Source organism: Chelonoidis abingdonii, chromosome 1, assembly GCF_003597395.2.
Source record: "Chelonoidis abingdonii isolate Lonesome George chromosome 1, CheloAbing_2.0, whole genome shotgun sequence".
Classification (NCBI taxonomy): Eukaryota; Metazoa; Chordata; order Testudines; family Testudinidae; genus Chelonoidis; species Chelonoidis abingdonii.
This window is the reverse complement of record NC_133769.1, coordinates 367,274,782-367,297,155: the sequence shown is the minus strand read 5'-3', so window position 1 is coordinate 367,297,155 and position 22,374 is coordinate 367,274,782. Positions and strand designations below refer to the sequence as shown.

Sequence of the window (22,374 nt, the reverse complement as noted above, 5' to 3'; positions counted from 1 at the left end):
ACAAACACACACACACACCCAGCTCACGCAGCTATGCTAATCTCAGCAGGGCCACCTCAGACCAACACCTGCCTGAAGCCAGAGGCTTTGTGACAAGACCTCGGCAGCCTCTGGCATCTCCTCTGACCCGTTTCCTCCCTCCGCAGGGGTCTGCTCTGTGACAACAGGCACCGACTACAGCATGGGCTGGAATGTCCAGCACGAGCACCCAACTCCTATAATATTCCAGTGGGGGCTGGGCACCTCACTGAGTTAGGCATCTCTGGAACTCACTGCTGCAGTGACTGGGCGTGCTATGGCTGTGAGTTCTGGGCCTGCAATAGACATTCAGGGATTGGTCCCTTCTGAGTTCTGGTTAGACCCCCAGCCCTGCCCCACCCTCAGCAGCTCTTAGGCCTGTCCAAGCTCCTAGATGTTCAATACTTGTTAATATTACCCATGGTCTGTTTCCGGAACGGTTTGCAGCTGGCAAGACTATGCAGCTCCCTCTGCCCTCACCCTCCCCCAAGGAAAGAGGGGCATGAGTCACGGCTCTCTCCACAGGCATCTTTGAAAACTAGAGGCCCGAGCCCGGCAGCACAGAACAGTCTGGGCGTTAATGTCAGTGTCTGAGGTGTCCACAGCTTGCAGCCACTCCCCTTTAGATCATCCCAGGTCAACAGGGCTGGGCCTGGACAGCGACCTTCAAAAGACACCCTGGTGGTGCAGGCGCATGGGCTGGGGGAGTCCTTCTGGTAGTGTCAGGGCCAAACTCTGCCTCAGCCTGGTGGCTGGGTGAGAGGCTGTGCTGCGGGGAAGTCAGTCAATGCCCTGACACGGTGTCCGAGGCAAGGGGCTCCCCGTGACTCTGCCTGCGAGTGAGCAGTGCTGGCCGCTGGAGGGGTCATCTTCCAGAGAAGAGGCAAAACCATGCATGGACAGTGGCCCTTATCTCTGCCAGAAAGTCACCAATCCTGGGGTCCTTGCCCACCGGAAGTGTGACATCATCCCACCTCCCTCCAGTGCCTTCCACGGCTCCATTTGGACACAGCGTTCATCTCCACTTCCTGGAGCCGTGACAACGGGAGCAGCGTCGGAAGGGTGGGTGCGGGGTCTCTCTGTGTGGAGTCTGTGAAACGCTTTGCATCCGGTGGGATGAGGGGTCCTAAACAGACATATTGGCCTGGTTTCCTTTCTGCACTTGAGGAGCAGAGTCCAGGTGTCCCTGCTGGCTCTCTGGGGTCCTTGCAGCCGTAGAGTTTGGGATAGTGGATCCAGGCGCTGCCAGCAACTGTCTGCAGAAGCCACGGGCAGTCCTCCCCATGCCTCGGTTGTTCTGATCCTCGCTCACCCAACGAGGTACATGCCAAGACAAAGTCGGCTGGCCTGCCCAGCCTCGCCATAAAGTGCTTTCTTCCCTCCTTCCACCGCTGGGCAATGTCTCAATTGAAATTCAATATTGAGCAATAAAATAAACTATCAGCATTGGCCACACCCAAAAGAAAGTGCTTCTCCTTTGCCTGGCGGCCTCAAACCTGCCCTCTACATAGAGAAGGCGTCACAAGGGTCCAGCTAATGAGTGTTCGCTTGGCTTGATGGAGAAACCAGTCCAGTGCCATGGGGGGCCAGCTGCCCGCTGCGGTATTTTCAATCACAGTGTTACGTCGTAGGAGTCAGTGGGGAAGAGCATCGCCACGGATAGTCTTTCAAAATGGCCACCCCTCTGGTCTGGGGCTAAGCGTGAGGGTGCTAGAGCCTTCCTCTCGTGGGCCCCAAGGATCCGGGCCTGGTGGTTCCCGAAAACAGTTGGATGGGTTCAGAAGGGGCCACATGTGGTGCCCATCCACATCTCCCCATGCTGAGGCAGAGTTGGTGCTGAACTTACGCCAGGTTTCCAGCCACAGCTTCGACCCAGGAATGGACAGAAGAGCCCTGCTACCTCTCAGGATGGGGGTCAAGGTTAATGGATATTGTGGGGGAGAGAAGCTGGCTATTTCTGACCAGGGACTGTCCAATCACAGTTTCCACTATACCCACCTGCATCCCCAGGACTACTCAGGGCTGTTACACCCCTTCCTTGGTTCCTTAAGGGGTCATGAGAAGCTAAAGAAACACGCTCTCTGCTCTGTCCCTGACTGCATCGTACCAAGAGATGGCTAGCGTAGGCCTCTGGCCAAACAGGGCCAGGAAACACCCTCCCACACCTGCCCTGCCCGTGGCTAATGGCTCAATGGCACACTAGAGAAGGCTCCCTGCTTCTCAACAGAAGGATTAGCTGTCCTCCACGCCCCCTCTTCCCTGTGCTGCTGGGGTACTCCCCCTCCCTACATATAGCTACTTATGTACAGACATTTAAAATGAAGCAAAGCCTGGTCTGGTCCGGAGACTACTGCACACCCAGGGGACCCTGGCGTACCAGGAGCTCAAAAAGAAGACCACTCTTCCACTGCGATCTAAGCATGCCAGGAGAACAGTGGTGGCAGCAGAAGGTGATGTTTCTCAGCCAGAGCCCTGTGCACATTGGGGGAGAGGTGGGGAAGAGCTTCCCCAGTGACTGATCCACCACACAGCTGTTCTACAGGAGGTGAGTGCCTGGCCAGCCGCACTGGTCTCCACCCCAAGGGAAGCTGCTTGGTAGTCACTAAGCCGGCCTCCCGGCTGGGCAAGGTCGACCTCCCTAGGGATGTGTGGGGTGAGGGGCAGTTCAGTTCAGGGGCTGCATCATTTGTCTTCTTGGGTACTGCTAGAAGCACGGACGAGATGGTGGGTTGCACGCATGGCTCCGCCGAATGTCTGTTTCAGTACTTCCCTCCAGCCTGGGAGAATCTGGGCCTTCCCCGAGGCCTGGGGGGATCCACCTGGCTCTGCGGACAGAGAGAGGAACCTTGGAGACTACCAGCTAGGGAAGGGGGCGGAGGGGGAGAGATATTTGATGTCGCACACAATGGCACACGAAGGAGTTGGCAATGTTTGTTTGTCGCGGTCCATTCCCGGTCATTAGAACAGGTTTGTCTTGAGGGCGTTGGGCTTCCTGTGGAAGGAGGAGAGGACGCCGGAGAAAGGTCCTGGCATGGCCTCAGCTGGCTGCCATGCCTTCAGGAGCTCTGCCGTGTTGGTGGCACCATTGCTGGTACTGACCCCTGGCCAGATGGGAGCCTTTAAGGACTGGGTGGCATGGCTGGGTCCGAGGCCCTGCCCCGTGCCTGGGCTGGGGCTCAGGCTGCTCCCGGGGCTGTTGAGGCTGCCCGTGGTGGGCAGTGAAGCGGTGCTATCTGGGGTGGGGCTGCAGTTGGATTCCTTGGACTCGTCGTCTTCCGAAGAAGAGCGCGGATCAGATTTCTTGTTGGCCGAGGAGCCGCCATTCACCCCTTTGGCATTTGCCGCCCGTTCTTGCTTGCGGAACTTGGCGCGTCGGTTCTGGAACCAAACCTGGATGGGGTGAGGGGTGGGACGGTGACCGGAAACGGGAAGGGGGACAGAAAAACCAAGTCAAGCGAGGAAAGAGGGATCTACCCACTATCTAGTCAGCTGTCTCTTGAGTGATGGAATCACAGTAAGGCTTAATAATGATTTCACTTGCACCTCTATAGCACCTTCCATCTGAGGAGCTCCATCCAACCACCTATACAAATCCCCACTTCTTGATCAGATTTCCCAAAAGCAACAGGGCCTGGATCCTCAAAGGTATTTAAGGACCTAACTCCCATTGACATCACTTGGAGTTAAGTGCCCAAATACTGCAGTATATTGAAAACCATATTGAAATGAAAAGCTGGTACTTTAAATGAGCTGGGTGTTTTCCTGATCCTGCTTGCAGGCTAGAGGGCTCTGCAGGGAAGCATGCAAGCTGGCTTAGCTAGCAGCAGTTCATCTAGAATAAGGTGGAGTGAGTTGTGCCTCTGCCTCTGAAGCAGCCTGCTTTCTCTCTCTCTTTCTCTTTGGTTCTTGTGTTTTATCCTTCTGAGTTCTAATTGATAAAACAGTGTTATGTTGTAACCTACCAGCCAAGGATTTAGGTTTTTCTCTAACTTCTCCATGTGTGTGCCATGAACATAACAAACGCCTCTCAGGATCTGGGACTAGGTTAACGGAGCTACTCGGTGCATCTCAGGAAGGGACCGGCCACTTTTCTTCTGGGCTCTAAAGCACCATGTGGCACAATAGTGATAGATGTTCGTCAATGGTGCTGATGGACATTTTAGTCAGTGCTGTCTTCTCTGAGGTGGGCTTTGCATCAGGAGTGAGTTTAAAGGAGGGTTTGAGTGGAGATTGGCTGGTTGTTGGCCACGCAAGGTGATTGTATTCGCTGTTAAATTCTAGTCTTTTTTCTTTCGTGTTGGAAATTTACCAGCCATTCATTTCACAGACAGGTTGTTGGTTCTTTCATTATTATTATTCTTGGCAGTGGTGCCAACTCTCACGATTTTCATAGAATCACAGAAATGTCAGGTTGGAAGGGACCTGGTGAGGTCATCAAAGTCCAGCCCCCTGCGCCAAGTGGTTCTCAACCTGCCGTCCGCTTGTGGCCCAATCAGCACACAGCTGCGCCCATGTGACATCCTCAGGGGCATCCAGGCGGTATATACAGTGTGTGGATGTGGCCAACATAACTCAGAGCGAGCTGCATATGTGGCCCACAATGGCAAGTAGATTGAGAACCACTGGCCTAGGCTATCCCTGACAGCTGTTTGTCCAACCTGTTCTTAAAAACCTCCAATGGCGGGGATTCCACAACCTCCCTTGGAAGCCTGTTCCAGATACAACAACCAGGTTCTCCTGTTAGCTAACCTAAATCGCCCTGGCTGCAGGTTAAGCTGGTTGTGTCTGATTGTACAGTCAGTGGGCACAGAGAACAACCGATCACCGTCTTTTTTATAACAGCCGGTAATGTATTTTTCTCCGGGGAGGTGAAATGACTTGTCCCAGTCTCACAATAGCTGATTTTTTCCCCCTTAAAGCTCCAGTTCCAGGAGTCAGGAGATTGTGTGAGAATCTCAGCTTTCTTTTTAATAAGGCTAGGAAAGCTGCAGGCAAATAAGATCCCAATTTTAAAAAAAATCGACTGATTTGGGAGCCTGCTATCTGATTTTTGAAGGGTTGGGGGTGGCACACCTGCATTTGTATTGCAATAGTGCCAAGAGACCGCCCCCCGCATGAGCCAGGCGCTGGGTGCACCGAGAACAAATGCACGGGCTCTGGCCCCAAAAGCTTATGCTCTGGGCAGTCGTGTGGCACGGGGGATGGTGAGTTTTCGCTGCCCATGCACTGACTGCCAGTCCTGGGACCTATTTATTGGCCCTTTCAGCCTGACCACCAGATTCTCCGTTCACTGATGGAGTTTCCTGGATTTTCACCTGCATCGCAGAGAGCAGAACTGGCTCCGAGACGTGATCGTTACGGTTACAGCAATGAAAAGGCCTTTCCTTCTCCCTGCCTCTATTCTTAGTTATTAGTATGTTCCGGTAGCACCAGGAGAGCTCAGCCGAGGCCAGACCCGCTTGTGTACAGCCCCACATTGAGTCCTTGTTCTGAAGCGCCCAGTTCTGCTCGCTCTCGCCCCGTGTCAATCTGGAGTAACCTTGAATGGGAGGGGAGAATCCAGCCCTTTGTCTCCTGTCTCTGTCCCTGCCTGTCTCTCCTCCCCAGACCCATTTTGATGCCCACCACTGAAAAAGAAAATCTCAATTTACTAGCATTTCTGCTCCTCCTTATACGTGGCCGTGGCTTTTTTCTGTGGCTGGGTTAGCTGACTGTGTGTGGCTGTGGCTCCCTCTAGTGATCGCCCCAGGGGCTGATAAGCGGTGGCTACTCACAACCAGCAGCCCCTTCAAATCAAGTGCTAAGGCTCGTGCTAAAGGCCCTAGCTCTGCACCCTGCAGCACCTGGCCGTAGTGTGTGACACAGAGACAGGAGCTTTGCTTCCTGAGCCGTTTATCTGCTCCTACTGCTTATGCTGCAGCCAGCGGGCTCAGTAACGGCACAGCCATCTCACTGTGGAGTTAGGAGGCTGTGATGGCTTCGGGTAGGGACTAGAGATCCAGCTCTGGAGCCAGATTTGTTTGGGCCGAGTGACAAGAGCCTGTTTTCTAAGATGAACTGGAGCTTGGCGTAGAAGTTTCCCACCACACGAGGCGAAGCGGAGCCTCCCAGTCACTGCTCATGGGGCCCGCAGCCAGCGTGGCCATTTCTCGGCAGCTGACCCCGGGGGAAATCAGCCGCACGGGGCTGAACTGCACTAAGCCGGCATGGCTCCTCCAGGCGGATCAGCCGCATGGCATCTGCAGGATCTGCTGGCCCTAGGATGGGAAATGAGGGCAGGCAGTGATCAGCCAGGCCAGGCCTGCCGCTGAGACCCACTGTCATGCCATTGTGTTAGAACAGCCACTGGCGCTGGGTGTTTACGAGACGGAATTCGCAAGGCGGGGGATTACCCCTCCCCCTCCCCCTCTATCCCACGATTCTGGTCCCAATTTGCACGACTCTTGGCAGGCTCAGCAGAGAGAGCCAGGACAAGGACTGGACGGGCACAGGGACCAGCTGGGACTGTGTAACCAGCTCCTGAGCCTAATTAAAGGCAGTGCTCAATGAGGAGCCTGCTGCAGGGGGCCCAGCAGTTTAGGGAATAAGCGTGAGGGTCAGGAGTTGTGGGGTCTATTCCCAGCTGACCTGCCACCAGACCCTGGCTACGTCCCTTGCCCTGCTGCTGCCTCAGTTTCTCCATCTGTCCAACATGGATAATGGGCCCTGTCACCTGGGTAAAGGGCTTTGAACTCAGTGGATGAGGAGCACTAACCCTAGTCTGGGTGTCCACTGGGCAGTGCTTTGAGGGCACTTAATGGGGTGGTCCCTTCGGCACAGAACCAGGGACTGCTGCCCGGACACAAGGCCCCTACACTGTCAGGCTAGCTCCTTTCCCCAGTGCTTTGTTCCCAGAAAAAATAAAAGGCAGCTCCCTCACCCCAGGAGCAACCACTGCCAGAGACGAGCTCCTGATTCTCCTGCCTCCCCGTCTGCCTATCAGAGGCATTGAGCGAGACAGACCCAGGAGCACATCCCCACGGTCCCTGCCTTCCAGCCAGCTACAAGCGGTTCTTTAAAGCCCCACTCTCCTCCGAGGGAGGGGCACACCTGCTGAATGGGTGTGTGAATGGGGCAGGTAACTGCTGTTGTACTGAAATGCAGAGACCTCATCTGCGCCAGGCTCTGCTGAAGGGTCTGACGCCCTGGGACAGCTCAGGACAGGATAATTCATAAGTGGGCTGAGGTCACATTGAATTGATACCCCGAGTGTTCTCAGGGCAGGAGCCGAGCTATGACTTTGGGTCTGATTCAGGAAAGGCTACGCTGTCAGAAAGTCATTGCATCTAAGACCCCCACAGAGCCCAGGCCAGAGAACCAACCCCAGGGATTCTGGTACCAGGCCCACAACTTCGGATGGAGCCAGAGTGTCGCTTTTAGAAAGCCAGCCAGTCTTGATTTAAAGACATCAGGGGATGGCGACTCCATCACATCACTAGGCAAGTTGTTCTAACAGTTAATTACCCTTATGGTGGAAGAACGGTCCACCCACTGCACGTTGTTCAGGAAAGCACTTGCTTAGGGTTAAACGTGCTCTCCTGAACAGGGATATGCTCCTGAACTGGGGCCTTGAACTACAGGCTCCTAACTAGGGATGATTCTCTTCTGGAATCTTTGGGGCAGGACCAGGTCTTCCCATGTGTCTGTGCAGTGCCCGACCCAATGGGGCCCAGATCTGACCAGCTATATGGCAGAGGTAAACCCAGGAGTCCTGACTACCACTCCCCGTGCTGCATAATGCTCCATCACGTCTAGTGACTTATAGAGCTCAATCCGAGCAGCTGCTAAGTATTTATTCTCAAATCCTCATATTCAGCTTCAATATTTTGATGGGGTTACTGGCCTCATGGCTGAGAGGAAGCAATAGATGTGATGGCTCTTGATTTTCGCAAGGCTTTTGACATGGGCCCACGTGACAGTCTGGTCAGCAGACTAGAGAAATGTGGTTTAGATGGAATTATTTGGTGGTTGCACACGTGGTTGAAAAACCACATCCAAAGAGGAGTTATCAATGGTTTTCTGTCAAACTGAGAGGACGTATTTAGTAGGGGTCTGTCCTGGGTCAGGTGCCAGCCAATATTTTCATGAATGACATGGATAACGGAGTGGAGAGGATGCTTATAAAATCGGTGGTGGACACCAAGCTGGGAGGTGTTGCCAGCACTTTGGAGGGCAGGGTTAGAATTGAAACTGACCTCCACACCTTGGTCTGCAAGCGACCAGATGAAAGTCAATAAAGACAAGTGCAAAGTACTACACGTAGGAAGGCAAAATCAAATGCACAGCTGCAGAATGGGAAGTAACTCGCTAGACAGCAGCAGTGCTAACGGGGAGCTGAGGGTGATAGAGGATCACAGACTGAACACGAGCCAGTGCTGGGATGCAGGTGCAAAGAGGCTGACCTCATGCTGGGGTGTGTTAACGGGAGTGTCCTATGTAAGACACGTGTCCACTGAAGGTCAGACAAGAACTAATGGACCTTAATCTGCAGCAAGGGAGATTTAGGTCAGATATTAAGAGAAACTTTGTCACTCTAAAAGTAGTGAAGCTCTGCAATAGGCTTCCAAGGGAGGTGGTGGGATCCTGTCACTGGAGGTTTGTAAGACCAGGCTGGACAAAGCCCTGTCAGGGTGGGTCTGGGTTTGTTTGGCCCTGCCACAGCGCAGGGGACTAGATTAGGTGACTTCTCAAGATCCCTTCCAGCCTGACATTTCTGGGGTTCTATGATTATAAACCCACCCTGGGAGGTAGGGAAATCCCATTTTGCAGGTGGGGAACTGGGACCCAGAGACCCCCAGCTGAGGAAAGCGATGCAGCACGTGCTTAACTTTAAGTTGATTTTAAGTCCTAATGAAGTGAATAAGACAGAGGTACCTGCTTAAAATTAAGACCCTGCTTAAGAGCTTTGTTGAATAGGAGCCCTAAACAAAGGAAGGATGAAACAATGGTTAGTGCATGCAACTGAGTGCTAGGACTCCTCCAGCCTATTCCTGGCATTGCCATTAACAGTGTGAGCTGGACAAGTCACGGTCTTTCTCCTTGCCTCAGTTTCGCCATTTGCACAATGGGGTGAGGACACAACGGGGAGTGTCCTCACCCCGTTGTGCAAATGGGGAAACTGAGGCAAGGAGAAAGACCGTGACTTGTCCAGCTCACACTGTTAGTGGTAATGCCAGGAGTCCTAGCACCCAGGGATGGTGTGAAGCTTGACTCCCTAATGTCTGTGAGCCACGCTGAGATCTTTGCATGGAAGGTGCTCCATAAAAGGGTTGTTATTTATTTGTAAAAATAAAGGCAGGCGACTCTGCATTTCAGGGAAGTGCTGTGTCATGAATATCAAGCCCCATCATGGCTAACTGGGCTGGGCTGAGCTTACCTGGACCCTGGCTTCAGTGAGGTCGATCTTCAGCGCCAGCTCCTCCCGGGTGTAGATGTCTGGATAGTGGGTCTCAGCAAAGACCCTTTCCAGCTCCTTCAGCTGGGAGCTGGTGAACGTGGTCCTGATCCTTCTCTGCTTTCTCTTCTCGTTGATGCCCGAGGGGTCGGAGAAGAACTTGTAGGGAACTGAAGGGGAGAGAGACATAGGAGGAAGCTTTACTGAGCAGGAAAATGCGCGAGGGTCTGAGAGCAGAGGGTGCAGTTAAAGGGGAGACTATATCTGTAGCGATCTATAGATGATAGATACGGAAGGTGACTAGCCATTCACAAAGGACTGTCTCCAACTCCCACTAACTTGGGTTCCTAACTCACTTAGGCTATTCGGACACTCCCAGCCTTCATATCGTTCGGGTACCAGGAGTGCATTCGCTGTTATTACATTGTTCACTCCGGTTTCATGCTGATGCGCTTGACTGTTCCCTGCATCTGGATTGTCTCTGATTCTGGGCTTTCCAGGGCAATAACGTTGCACTTGGTGTGTGTGTTTCAGCAGGAATGTGGCACCAGCGAACGGTTGTTGCACTCTGGGCTGTTAGTTGATTCTTGTGCAGATTTCGCTTGGAGCAGTGACGCCGTTGCTAATTATTGGTTTATGAATATTAAATAGGTTATTCATTGTTACCTCGCTGTTATTTGTAGGGTGGCTCCATTTGTAAGTAGCTAATTATTTAAGAACGAAGTGGTCCGTTTTATTGTCATTGTTTGACTTGCTATTTCGGAGCGCGCGGGCTAGTTCTTTGGTTGATTATTAATTAATATTTTGTTACATTTTTGCCTTACCAAGGCGCCCCCCCCCCAATCGCAGCAGCATCTGCTGCGGCACCGCTATCCCAGAGTCTGGAGCTGTATGAACAATATCCGCCAGGATCGTGTCTGCAGCCTTTGGGTAAGGGCAGGGCAATGTCTTTGCTTCGGTGTCCTAGGGAAGGACTCGGCCCGAGGCGGAATTAGACCCCGGCTCTCGGAAATACCCCGAAAGCCCCGCACCAGACGGAGACGGGAGCGAACGGTTTAAATGTCAAAATAGCCTTGTTACGGGTCAGCCTCGCTAAAGCGAGAACGGTGACAACCGCAGCACGGGCTTAGCGGGGAGCATGTGGCCCGGGACCGGCACTGCGAAGTCAGGGCTGTTCACACGGCAAGAGACAGATCACAGAGAAATACAGTGAAATAGAAAATAGGTGGGAAACTAATTACAATCGCCAGCAACTTGGTCCAGAGAGAAAAACGTGTTTAATACAGGTTCCGTTACTAAGTAGGTAGAGAGAGAGAGAGAAATACACAGATAGATACGGTGTACGGGGATAGATAGATAGATACGGTATATGGGGATAGATAGATACGGTATATGGGGATGGATAGATAGATACAGTGTATGGGGATAGATAGACAGATACGGTATATGGGGATAGATACATAGATAGATACGGTGTATGGGGATGGATAGATAGATACGGTGTATGGGGATAGATAGATACGGTGTATGGGGATGGATAGATAGATACGGTGTATGGGGATTAGATCGATTAGATTAGATTGTATGGGAAGAGAGAGAGATTATAACGAAAAATATATTTGTTTCTACTGATAAAATATATACTTGGCTATATCTAAATGTGTGTCTCCGTATAGCTGGGTATTTACATGTATCTCTTGCTATCGATGCGGAGATAGATGCATATTATGTACGTGTCCCTAGTCTATATAGCTAGATGCATATGCATCTCCCGGCTCTCTATACACCCAGGTTTATGGCTACGGATCAAGGCTGGCAGAGGTCCAGCAGAAAACAACGCGGAAGGTTGCACCGCTTTGAAGTTCTTGGCGTCTGAAGTCTCTTGTCTCCTGTAGTGTTTTCTAAACAGCGCAGATTTTGGCTTCGAACCCTGCGCAGATTTTGTGACCATGTGTATTAGGAATCGTACCTAAAACGAGAGTAAGATCTGTTTCTACAGGAGGTGGCCGAGGGATGGGTTTGTATCTCGCCTGGCGAGAGACCCTGCCGCTGGAAGGAGATTTCAGGATTTTTGTTAATTACCAACACCAGCCGATCAGTGACAAAGTACCACGAAACTGACCAGGAAAAGTTGTAACGCATCGGCTTGGCTTTGCAGTGAGCGCTGGTTTATTCCAGCTGGGCTCAGGCGGATGCGATCCCTTCCCAAAACAAAACAAACCCCCTCAAGTCTCGAAATTAATAATTTCAGGGGAAAAAATCTAGAAGCCATTTCTGCAAATATTAAATTAGATTTCTTGATCTAATCCTCCAGTTGCTGTAACCTGATTACCCATTAATTTGTTTTGGCTGTGAACATAGGGATACGGCTCCTTAACTCGATTAGACGCCAAATCTTATATCTTTATAACTGCATTTTGCAAAATTGGTTTATACCTTTTTGTTAAAAAAAAAAAAGTGTGGGGGGGAGCCAACCCGATATAAAGAGATCGGGTGGCAGATTGCGGCGCAAAAAGCCCTCAGACCTTTGCCACACTTTTATCTGTTCAAATTTGCCTAGATCCTCCGGGTCCCCTGGAGACCCTTCTCTGGCTCGCTAGCACCTGGGCATCTCGAGAACTTCTAACGCGCCGTGTCCAACTCGTCCCACCCTGTCCCTGGCTCCAGTGTCACTGGCCTCGTGTCTTTACCTGTGGAGTAAGGCGAAGGCTGGTGGTCCCTCAGGGCCCCCAAGGTGCAGTTGGCCGTGCTGAGCTGCGGGCACCCCGGGTTGCTCCCAAAGCCGGTCCTGATGGGGTTGTACTGGAAAGTGTTTGCCTGGCTGCAGGAGCTGAAGTCCGCGTAGGCAGAGGCTTCCATGGCGGCCATGCAGGAGTCGTAGGAGTTGAGGTAGGAGTAATCCATTTTGTACATAGAGGAGGTCACAGGTGGATGGCCGGAGAGCTCGGGGGAGGGAGAGAAGCGAGGGCACCACCGGAGGGGTTGGTCTCTGGAGTCCGATTCAGGGCTCCAGCCTCAGCGCCCCAGGGTCCGGCTGCCACTCGACCCCCTGTTCCGAGCTCTTGGTCCTCCTGGCTCAGCAAGTTCCTGGATGCCTGGAGAAGGTGCCTCTCCATGCACCCCTCTCCCGCTGCTCCCGGCTGGCGGGCCCTGCCGCCGTGTAATATACGTGGCTGGGGCTGGGGAGACAATGGGGAAGGCGTCGGTTGGTTTTGCATGACAATATCTCCGGAGTCTATCAGGGGCAGTGGGAACGGGGGGAAGCGCCTCCCACCCCTGAGCATCAGCAATTCAACCCTTAACCCTTTGTGGCGGGCGGGGCGGGGGGTCCTGCTGCTGGAGCCGAGAAACCCCAGCTTGAGCTGGGCCTTCTCTGGCCCAAGCAGCGCAGCGGAGGGGATTCAAACCCGCTTCCCTGCCCCAGTCCGCCCTGCCTGCGGGGATGGGAGCAGCGAGAGGAGCTCGCGAAGATCCAGGCCCGCCGCTGGCCCTGCGGGGTTAGCCCGGGTTTTTAGAGCCCCAGAGGCGCTCAGACTGGGGGCTCGCCCAGGGCACAGGGCTCGGGAATCAGGCGGGGGGATCGGAGCCAGCCCCCAACTCGCCCAGACCCCTCTGAAAATGGAGCCAAAGAAGGGGGCTGGTGCCAGGGGCTCACAGGGGGGCCTTCCCTCCCTATCGGGTCTAACACACTCCACAGCCCCTTATTTCCTGCCCGAGCCCCAGAGGCAGCACCCCCGGGTCTCCCCTTGCGGCCCGGGGGCTCTCTCCCCTCTCGGATCCACCCGCCGCCCAGGGCTGCGCCGGAGTGGAGCCCCGAACCGCTGACCAGCCATGGAAACCCAGGAGCGGCGTGGCGGGGTCGGAGGGTGTGTGAGAGCGAGAGCGGCCCCCGGATCGCCCCCCGAGCCGCACCGCCCCCACTCCACGCAGGGCTCGACCCCCCGGGGCAATGGGAGTTTTCGGACGGGCGGAGCTTGGGGGTTCAGGATCGGGGGCTGCCGCGGGATCCCCCCGGCCAGCTCGAAGTTAACCGCTGCCTGCTGCTCCAGTGGGTGGGGAGCCCCTGAGCCCCCCGCGCCCCTCTGCTGGGCAAAGCTACCCGCGGGGCCCCTCCCGCCCCACGCAGTGTTAGAAGCAAAGTGCAGCTTTCTCTGGGGCTGGGGGCTCCTGCCGGGCGGGGCGGGGAAAGATGCTGGTTAGCGCTTCTGTCCTTTCCTTCCTTCCTAGCGCTTCTATCTTGTCCATCCTTCCTTTCCTTTCCTTCCTTCCTTTCTAGCGCTTCTGTCCTTTCCTTCCTTCCTTCCTTTCGAGCGCTTCTGTCCTTTCCTTCCTTCCTTCCTTTTCTTTCTTTCCTTTCTTCCTTCCTTCTTTTCTTTTCTCCTTCCTTTCTAGTGTTTCCTTCCTTTTCTTTCTTTTCTTTTCTAGCGCTTCCTTCCTTCTTTTCTTTCCTTCCTTCCTAGCCCTTCTGTCTTGTCCATCCTTCCTTTCCTTTCCTTCCTTCCTTCCTTTCTAGCGCTTCTGTCCTTTCCTTCCTTCCTTCCTTTTCTTTCTTTCCTTTCTTCCTTCCTTCTTTTCTTTTCTTTTCCTTTTCTAGCGCTTCCTTCCTTCTTTACTTCCCTTCTTTTCCTTCCTTCCTCTTTCTTTCTTTCTTTCTTTCTTTCTTTCTTTCTCAGGCGTCTCTTCCCACCTATACCCTCGGCTCCCTCCTTCCCAATCCGAGATGTCTAGAAAATGAGCTCCCCCGCTCCTGCACCCCCCATCCCCGTTTGGTTTATTTCCCTGCTCTGGCTTCCCGGGGTTTGGTTTCGTTTGTGCTGTTCCGGTTATTCAGCCTCTTCCCCACCAGTCCCCCCCGCCAAGATTCCTAATTATTTGGGGGGGTGGCGGGGGGCTCTTGTGTTTTAGTCCCTGGATCGAGCCGAGCGGGTTTGGCTCGGGACACACCGCAGCTGTTCCCGCTGGCGCAGATCCGGGGCTAATCGGGGCAGGGAAATAGCGATGAAAACAAAATCTGGCCACCCCCGGCCCCGGGGCAGCGGGTTTGGGGGCGGACCCGTCCTAGACACGTTCCCCCAACGAACCCCTGCCCCAGGGGGCGGCAAATCCACCCGCTGGCCAGCGCCGGGAAAGACCGGCTCGCTTCCCGTTGGGCGTGGGGGAGCGAGAAGTGGGACTGTTGGGGGTGGGGCAGGGGCTGGTCTACAAACTCGGGCGGGCTGGGCTGGGCGGGGGATTAGAGTCCCCCCCCAGACACCGCCTGGGCGGGGGTTAGAGTTTGGGCACTGGACCAGCGGAGTACTGGGGGGGCGCGGACTCGTGGTGGGGGAGGTGCGGGTGTGGATATAGCTACAGACACGCTGGCCTGGAGCCGGGGCGCAGTTCGGATCCCGGCGGCAGGAAAGGGCCGTTGGGAGCGGGGCAGGGACCCTGGGGTGCGCTGGGCACCGGAGTACAGGCTGTTTACATGGAGCATGGGGGGGAGGGGTCTAGATCCGTGGGGGAGGGGTCTGGCTGGCTGATATCGGGTGGCGGGTATATTTGGTTATTCGGGGGGAGGGGGGCATGAGCTGGTTCCTGTGGCCATTAATCCCTTTCAGAGACAAACCTCTCCCGTCACTCAATCGTCCCGCTAAACAGCCCCCTGCTCTGCCCCCAGTGCAATCAGCCCCCTCCGCCAGCACCCCGGCGCTCCCGGCCTCCATTGACACACATCTACCGAAGGGAGAGGGGCCCACGTGCGGGTGGGGAGAGGGAGCCCGGGGAGCTGAAGGAAGAGCCCCCCCCCGCCGCCCCGTGCAGCGCCTCGCCCTCTTGTCACTTTCAGCAGCCCCCGTCTCCCCGCGTGTCTCATGTCACGCGTGGCGGTGGCTCCGGGCGGGGCGAGGGGCGATCGGAGCCTGGCGCAGCAGGAGGCCATGGACCCCTCCCTGCCGCCCCGCACCCTCCGCCCGGCGCCGCAGCCCGGCGCCCCAGGCTGCTGTGCCCCGTGCGCCAAGCGGGAGCGGGGTCGGGCTGGCTCCAGCGCCAGGGAACGAGCTGAGCTCGAGCGAGAGGACACGGGGCCAGGAGACGGCACCTGACATGAGGCCCAGGCGGAGCTGGTGCGCGGCTCTGCTGCAGCCAGAGAGGACTGTCCAGCTATTGCAGTGCCACCCTGCGCCCACTGCACCCAGCACGGCCACCCTGCGCCCACCGCACCCAGCCTGGCCGCCCTGCACCCACTGCACCCAGCACTGCCACCCTGGGCCTACTGCACCCAGCATGGCCACCCTGCACCCATCGCACCCAGCCTGGCCACCCTGCACCCACTGCACCCAGCACGGCCAACCTGCGCCCACTGCACCCAGCCTGGCCACCCCGCACCCACTGCACCCAGCCTGGCCACTCTGCTCCCATCGCACCCAGCCTGGCGACCCTGTGCCCACTGAACCCAGCACGGCCACACTGCGCCCACAGCACCCAGCAAGGCCACTCTGTGCCCATCGCTCCCAGCCTGGCCACCCTGCACCCACTGCACCCAGCCTGGCCACCCTGCGCCCACTGCACCCAGCACGGCCACTCTGCATCCATCGCATGAGACCTGGCTGGCCAACCCGCACCCACTGCACCCAGCATGGCCACCCTATGCCCATCGCACCCAGCACGGCCACTCTGCGTCCATTGCACCCAGCCTGGCCACTCTGTGCCCATCGCACCCAGCACGGCCACCCCGCACCCACTGCACCCAGCACGGCCACCCTGCATCCATCGCACCCAGTCTGGCCACCCCGTGCCCTCTGCACCCAGCACTGCCACCCTGTGCCTACTGCACCCAGCATGGCCACTCTGCACCCATCGCACCCAGCCTGGCCACCCTGTGCCCACTGCACCCAGCACGGCCACACTGCACCCACTGCACCCAGCAAGGCCACTCTGTGCCCATCGCACCCAGTCTGGCCACCCCGTGCCCTCTGCACCCAGCACTGCCACCCCACACCCACTGCACCCAGCCTGGCCCCCTGTGCCCACCGCACCCAGCACGGCCACCCTGCGCCCACTGCACCCAGCACAGCCACCCCGCACCCACTGCACCCAACCTGGCCCCCTGTGCCCACCGCACCCAGCATGGCCACCCTGTGCGCACTGCACCCAGCCTGGCCACCCCGTGTGCACTGCACCCAGCCTGGCCACCCCACACCCACTGCACCCAGCCTGGCCATCCCGCACCCACTGCACCCAGCACGGCCACCCTACGCCCATCGCACCCAGCACGGCCACTCTGCGTCCATCGCACCCAGCATGGCCACCGTGAGCCCACTGCACCCAGCCTGGCCACTCTGTGCCCATCGCACCCAGCACGGCCACCCCGCACCCACTGCACCCAGCACGGCCACTCTGCGCCCATCGCACCCAGCTTGGCCACCCTGTGCCCACTGCACCCAGCACGGCCACACTGCCCCCACTGCACCCAGCAAGGCCACTCTGCGCCCATCGCACCCAGCCTGGCCACCCTGCACCCACTGCACCCAGCACAGCCACCCCGCGCCCATCACACCCAGCATGGCCACCCTGCACCCACTGCACCCAGCACGGCCACCCTATGCCCATCGCACCCAGCATGGCCACTCTGCGTCCATCGCACCCAGGTTGGCCACCCTGCGCCCACTGCACCCAGCATGGCCACCGTGAGCCCACTACACCCAGCACGGCCACCCTGCATCCATCGCACCCAGTCTGGCCACCCTGTGCCCTCTGCACCCAGCACTGCCACCCTGTGCCTACTGCACCCAGCATGGCCACCCCGCACCCACTGCACCCAGCATGGCCACCTTGCACCCATCGCACCCAGGCTGGCCACCCTGTGCCCACTGCACCCAGCATGACCACACTGCACCCACTGCACCCAGCGTGGCCACCCCATGCCCATCGCACCCAGCACAGCCAGCCTGTGCCCATTGCACCCAGGCTGGCCACCCCGCACCCACTGCACCCAACACGGCCACTCTGCGTCCATCACACCCAGGCTGGCCACCCTGCGCCCATCACACCCAGTCTGGCCACCCCGTGCCCTCTTCACCCAGCACTGCCACCCTGTGCCCACTGCACCCAGCACGGCCACCCTGCGCCCATCGCACCCAGCATGTCCACCTCGTGCCCACTGCACCCAGCCTGGCCACCCCGCACCCACTGCACCCAGCACAGCCACCCCACACCCACTGCACCCAGCCTGGCCCCCTGTGCCCACCGTACCCAGCACGGCCACCCCGTGCGCACTGCACCCAGCCTGGCCACCCCACACCCACTGCACTCAGCCTGGCCATCCTGCACCCACTGCACCCAGCATGGCCACCCCGTGCCCACTGCACCCAGCCTGGCCACCCTGCGCCCAGTCTGGCCTCCCCCTGCCCATCGCACCCAGCCTGGCCACTCTGCACCCATTGCACTTAGCACAGCCACCCCATGTCCACCGCACCCAGCACAACCACCCTGCACCCATTGCACCCAGCTGGCCACACTGCACCCACTGCACCCAGAATGGCCACCCTGCACCCACCGCACCCAGCCTGGCCACCCTGCACCCATCGCACCCAGCACAGCCACCCTGCGCCCATCGCACCCAGCCCGGTCACCCTGTGCCCATCGCATCCAACATGGCCACCCTGCACCCAACAAGGCCACCCCACACACATTGCACCAGCATGGCCAACCTGCATCCATTGCACCCAGCATAGCCAACCTGTTCCCACTGCAGCCAGCACAGCCACCCTGCACCCATCACACCCATCATGGCCACTCTGTGCCCATTGCACCCAGCCTGGCCACCCCACACCTACTGCAACCAGCACAGCCACCCCATGCCCACTGCACCCAGCCTGGCCACCCTGCACCCATTGCACCCAGCTTTGCCACTCCTTGCCCACTGCACCCAGCCTGGCCACCCTGCACCCATTGCACCCAGCCTGGCCCCTCCATGCCCACTGCACCCAGCCTGGCAACCTGCACCCACCCTGCACCCATTGCACCTAGCATGGCCACCCCACACACATTGCACCAACATGGCCACCCTGCACCCATTGCATCAGCATGGCCACCCCACACACGTTGCACCAGCACGGTCAACCTGCACTCATTGCACCCAACGTAGCCAACCTGTGCCCACTGCTTCCAGTGTGGCCACCCCACCCCCAGGCAGCCATGCCAGTCTGTCAGAACCATCACATGACTCATTCTGCCCACCATGCTCAGCCCACAATGCTATCAGATTGAACCAATGTTCCTACATCTGACCCAGGCTTATGGACACTCCGGCACCATAACAATCACCCCCTCTCCCTCACTAGGCCACCCCTGCATCACTGACCTCAGCAATCTGGGAGCCAGCTCAGCCACAGGGAGGAGGCAGTAAACACGAGTTTAGTGTCCTGTCGAGTGTTTTGGGCAGATCCAGAGCTTCTGGGCCAGGGGCCAGTTCATGACATTAAAGGGTGGCAAATGCAGAGTGATAAGGGGAAGTGCTTTCTCATGTGGCGCACAGTTAGGCTCTGGAACTCATGGCCACATGAGGTTGTTGGGGCCGAGAACTCAGCAAGATCCAGAAACGGGCTGGACATTTCTATGGGTAACAAGAACATCCAGAGTTATAAGACAAGATAACAGAAATTGTGAAAGGGAAATTAAAGCTCAGACTTCAGGGTTTAACCGATCTCTAACTATTAAGCTATGTCTACCCTGAGAGCCTGAGTCAGCCACCACAGGCCAGCCATGGGGTTTCATTGCGGTGTAGCCGTGCCCTTAGAGGCCAGGATGAAACCAGATTATGCCCCAGCTGCTACTGCCAGGTTCTCCTTCCTTCCTCAGAGGTGGCGGATGCTGACTCCGTCAGACACAGGACACTGGGCTAGCTGGAGCTCCTCGCTGAGCCAGTCTGGCAGGACTCACATCCCCCTGAACTGTTAGAAATAAAATGACGAGGAGCTGACGCATCAGCTCTCCCTCTTTGACAAAGCCGGCCTGGCTTCTTTCTGGGAATGTAGGAATTACAGATCAGATCAGAGCTGGGCTCAAGATAATCCAGTATCCGCTCCCCATTGGCCAGGCCCAGCTGCTTCAGAGGACGGGGCAAGAAGTCCTGCACTAAACAGCTACAGGCTAACCCTGGGGGAAATTTCCCAGTAATCCCTGTCGGTCAGGCCCAGGCCCACAGCCTGGAGTGGTCTCTTCTCCCAGCTGTAGCTGCTTTCTAACAGGTCGCTGGGGGTTCAGTCACCGCAGGGTGGTCTTGGAACTCCAGAGTCTGGACAGAAACGAACGATGTGCAATTGACCGAATGGCAGATTCTTGGGGTTTCCTCTGCTTAATCAACACAGAGCAGGAAAATCTGTGGGATGGAGGGGAATCTGGGGTGTGGCTGTATGGGCACATGCAGTGCTGCTGGATGGGCTCGTGCACTTTCACCAGACTTTTCAATTCCTTTACAATCAGTGCCCTGCAGTCTGGGGCTCAGACTCTTTACGGGCCTCACCTTCTGCTTCCTCATTAATTCTGGGTTTGAACGCCAGAAAGAGCCAAGGCTGAGTGTACGTTTTACCTGTGGGGCCGCTTCCATCCTTAAAGAGCTTTTGGGTGGGATGGAAGGGCAGATTTCAGGGGTTTAGTGAATAAGTCACAAGCTCAGCTCCTCCCCAACATCTTCATTGTCCCCTAGAAGCAAATGAACAAAGTGGTCCCTGGTCCAGGGAAGGACCCAGCCACAAAACTCCAGGCAGGGAGCAGATCGTTTCATTCAGGATCCTTTTCCAAGTGCTCATCCCCGCTCCCTATGCCCCCCCATCCATCCATCAATCCATCCATCCATTTTCCAGTGCCCCCGTGTCTATTCACGGCTTCTCTTGAATCCATGGAAAATCTGTCTTGGTTCATGTCAGCAAAAAGACACCTGCAGCTCAGCCTCCCTCTTGGCCGTGTCTCCCCTCCCTTCATTGTGTCCTTGCTCCAGCTTGCCTCAGCTTTGCTGATCAACGGCTGAACAGCACAAGGCGTTGATCAGAACCATTATTATTTTTCCTGATGCTTGGCAGGAACATAGGACCTGCCAGGCTGGCTCAGCCCATCCGTCCATCTAGGCCAGGGGCGGCTCTAGGCACCAAGCGCATGCTTGGGGCGGCAAGCCACGGGGGGCGCTCTGCTGGTCGCCGGGAGGGCGGCAGGCAGTGGGTCTGCTGCTCCTGTGGCTTCCGCGGACCTCCTGCAGGCAGCGGACCATCCGCAGGCAAGCCGCCGAAGGCAGCCTGCCAGCCATGCTTGGGGCGGCAAAATGCCTAGAGCTGCCCCTGATCTAGGCAGTGCCCCAGCTCTGATGGTGTCCAGCAATGCAAGGTATCAGAGGACGGCAGAAGAAACCCTGCAGCTGGCAGTTCGATAATCATCCACCAGGGAAAGTTCTGGCCTGACCTCCATTAAGTTAGAGGTTGGTTTATGTCCTGGAGCATGATGGTTAAAGAGATTTGGAGTGATGTCCCCTGCCAAAAAATCTTAGCTATTTTTTTTATACTCTCAAGTCCTGTACGGAGAACACCCACTTGCTAACAGTGCTGTGGCCTCAGAGGCTGCCGTAGAGATGTGCCACAGTTGTCATTGTCTCTGGGATGTGGCAGTCCTTCTGGTGCCATTACTATTATTCTCACTGTATTACAGTAGCCCATAACTAAGCTTAGGGTCCTGGCGTGCTAGGTGCTGTATATACATAGCAAAGGCCAGGCCCTGCCCAAAGAGCGGACATGCTCAGTGTAAAAGAAAGGAGTGTTTTCACCTTTGTTTACAGGCGGGGGAACTGAGGTTAAAGGCATTGATGGAAGAGCTGGGAAAGACCCCAGCCCCTTGCCAGGCAGCCCAGCACTATAACTCCAAGACCAGCCTTCGACTGACAGATGAAAAGATGAATGAAGCACGACCTGACCTGTCAGAACCTGGGGCAGCAGCTGTCAGACTCTGAGCTTTTTGTGGGGGTGACTGTAGGGTCGCCAACTTTCTAGGGGCACAAAACTGAACACCCTTACCCCGCCCCCTGTCCCGCCCCTCCTCTGAGCCCCACCCCACCTCCTTCTGTGGCTTGGTCTTCCCACCTTCACTCACTTGCTCATTTTCACTGAGCTGCTCAGGGACCTGGGGTGCAGGAGAGGGTGAGGGTTCAGGGCTGGGGGTGTGGGCCCTGGGGTGGGGCCAGAAATGGGGATTCATGGTGCAGGAGGAGGTTCCGGGCTGGGACAGGGAATTGGGGTGTGTGGAGGGGTGAGGGCTCCAGCTGTGGGTACGGGTTCTGTTGTGGGGCTGAGGATGAGGGATTGAGGGTGCTCTGGGCTGGAATCAAGGGGTTCACAGGATGGGAGGGGGATCTGGACTGGGGCAGAGGGTTGGGATGAAGGGGAGTGAGGGCTCTGGCTGGGGATGTGGGCTTAGGTGTGGCTGAGGATGAGGGGATTGGAGTGCAGAAGGCAGCTCTGGGCTGAGACCGAGGCGATCGGAGGGTGGGAGGGGGATCAGGGCTGGGAAAGGGGGTTGGAACCTGGGAGGGGGCCAGGGGTGCAGGTTCTGGGCAGCGCTTACCTCAAGCAGCTCCCAGAAGCAGTGGTATGTCCCCGCTCTGGCTCCTATGCATAGGAGCAACCAGGTGTCTCTGCGCGCTCATCTGCAGATGCCACCCCAGCAGCTCTCATTGGTTACGGTTCCTGGCCAATGGGAGCTGCGGGGGCGGTGCTTGGGGCGAGGGCAGCGTGTGGCACCCCTGGGTGCCCCATGTGTAGGAGCTGGAGCGGGGACATGCCGCAGCTTCCAGGATCCACATGGTGCCACCAACTGGACAATCAATGGCCTGGTCAGCAGTGCCGACTGGAGCTGCCAGGATCCCATTTCGACCTGGTCGAAAGCCAGACATCTGGTCACCCTCA

General features: G+C 56.8%; 1 protein-coding gene across 1 annotated transcript; it reads right to left on the bottom strand.

The window, feature by feature from the left end:
• Positions 1-2,976: 2,976 nt before the first annotated feature.
• On the bottom strand, positions 2,977-12,364 carry PHOX2A (paired like homeobox 2A). The gene is made up of 3 exons (XM_032793205.1): positions 12,142-12,364; positions 9,434-9,621; positions 2,977-3,408 (listed from the first exon to the last, which is right to left on the bottom strand). The coding sequence occupies exons 1-3, from the start codon at positions 12,362-12,364 to the stop codon at positions 2,977-2,979; spliced, it is 843 nt and encodes a 280-aa protein (XP_032649096.1).
• Between the last annotated feature and the right edge of the window lie 10,010 nt (positions 12,365-22,374).

Bases quoted from the DNA above. Each gene is read 5' to 3' on its own strand.
- PHOX2A (XM_032793205.1), bottom strand. From the start codon at position 12,364: ATGTACAAAATGGATTACTCCTACCTCAACTCCTACGACTCCTGCATG. The intron at 9,622-12,141 runs GTAAAGACACGA...TCTCCCCTTCAG, and splicing joins GCCTTCGCCTTACTCCACAG to TTCCCTACAAGTTCTTCTCC. The intron at 3,409-9,433 runs GTAAGCTCAGCC...CACCCCATCCAG, and splicing joins TCACTGAAGCCAGGGTCCAG to GTTTGGTTCCAGAACCGACG.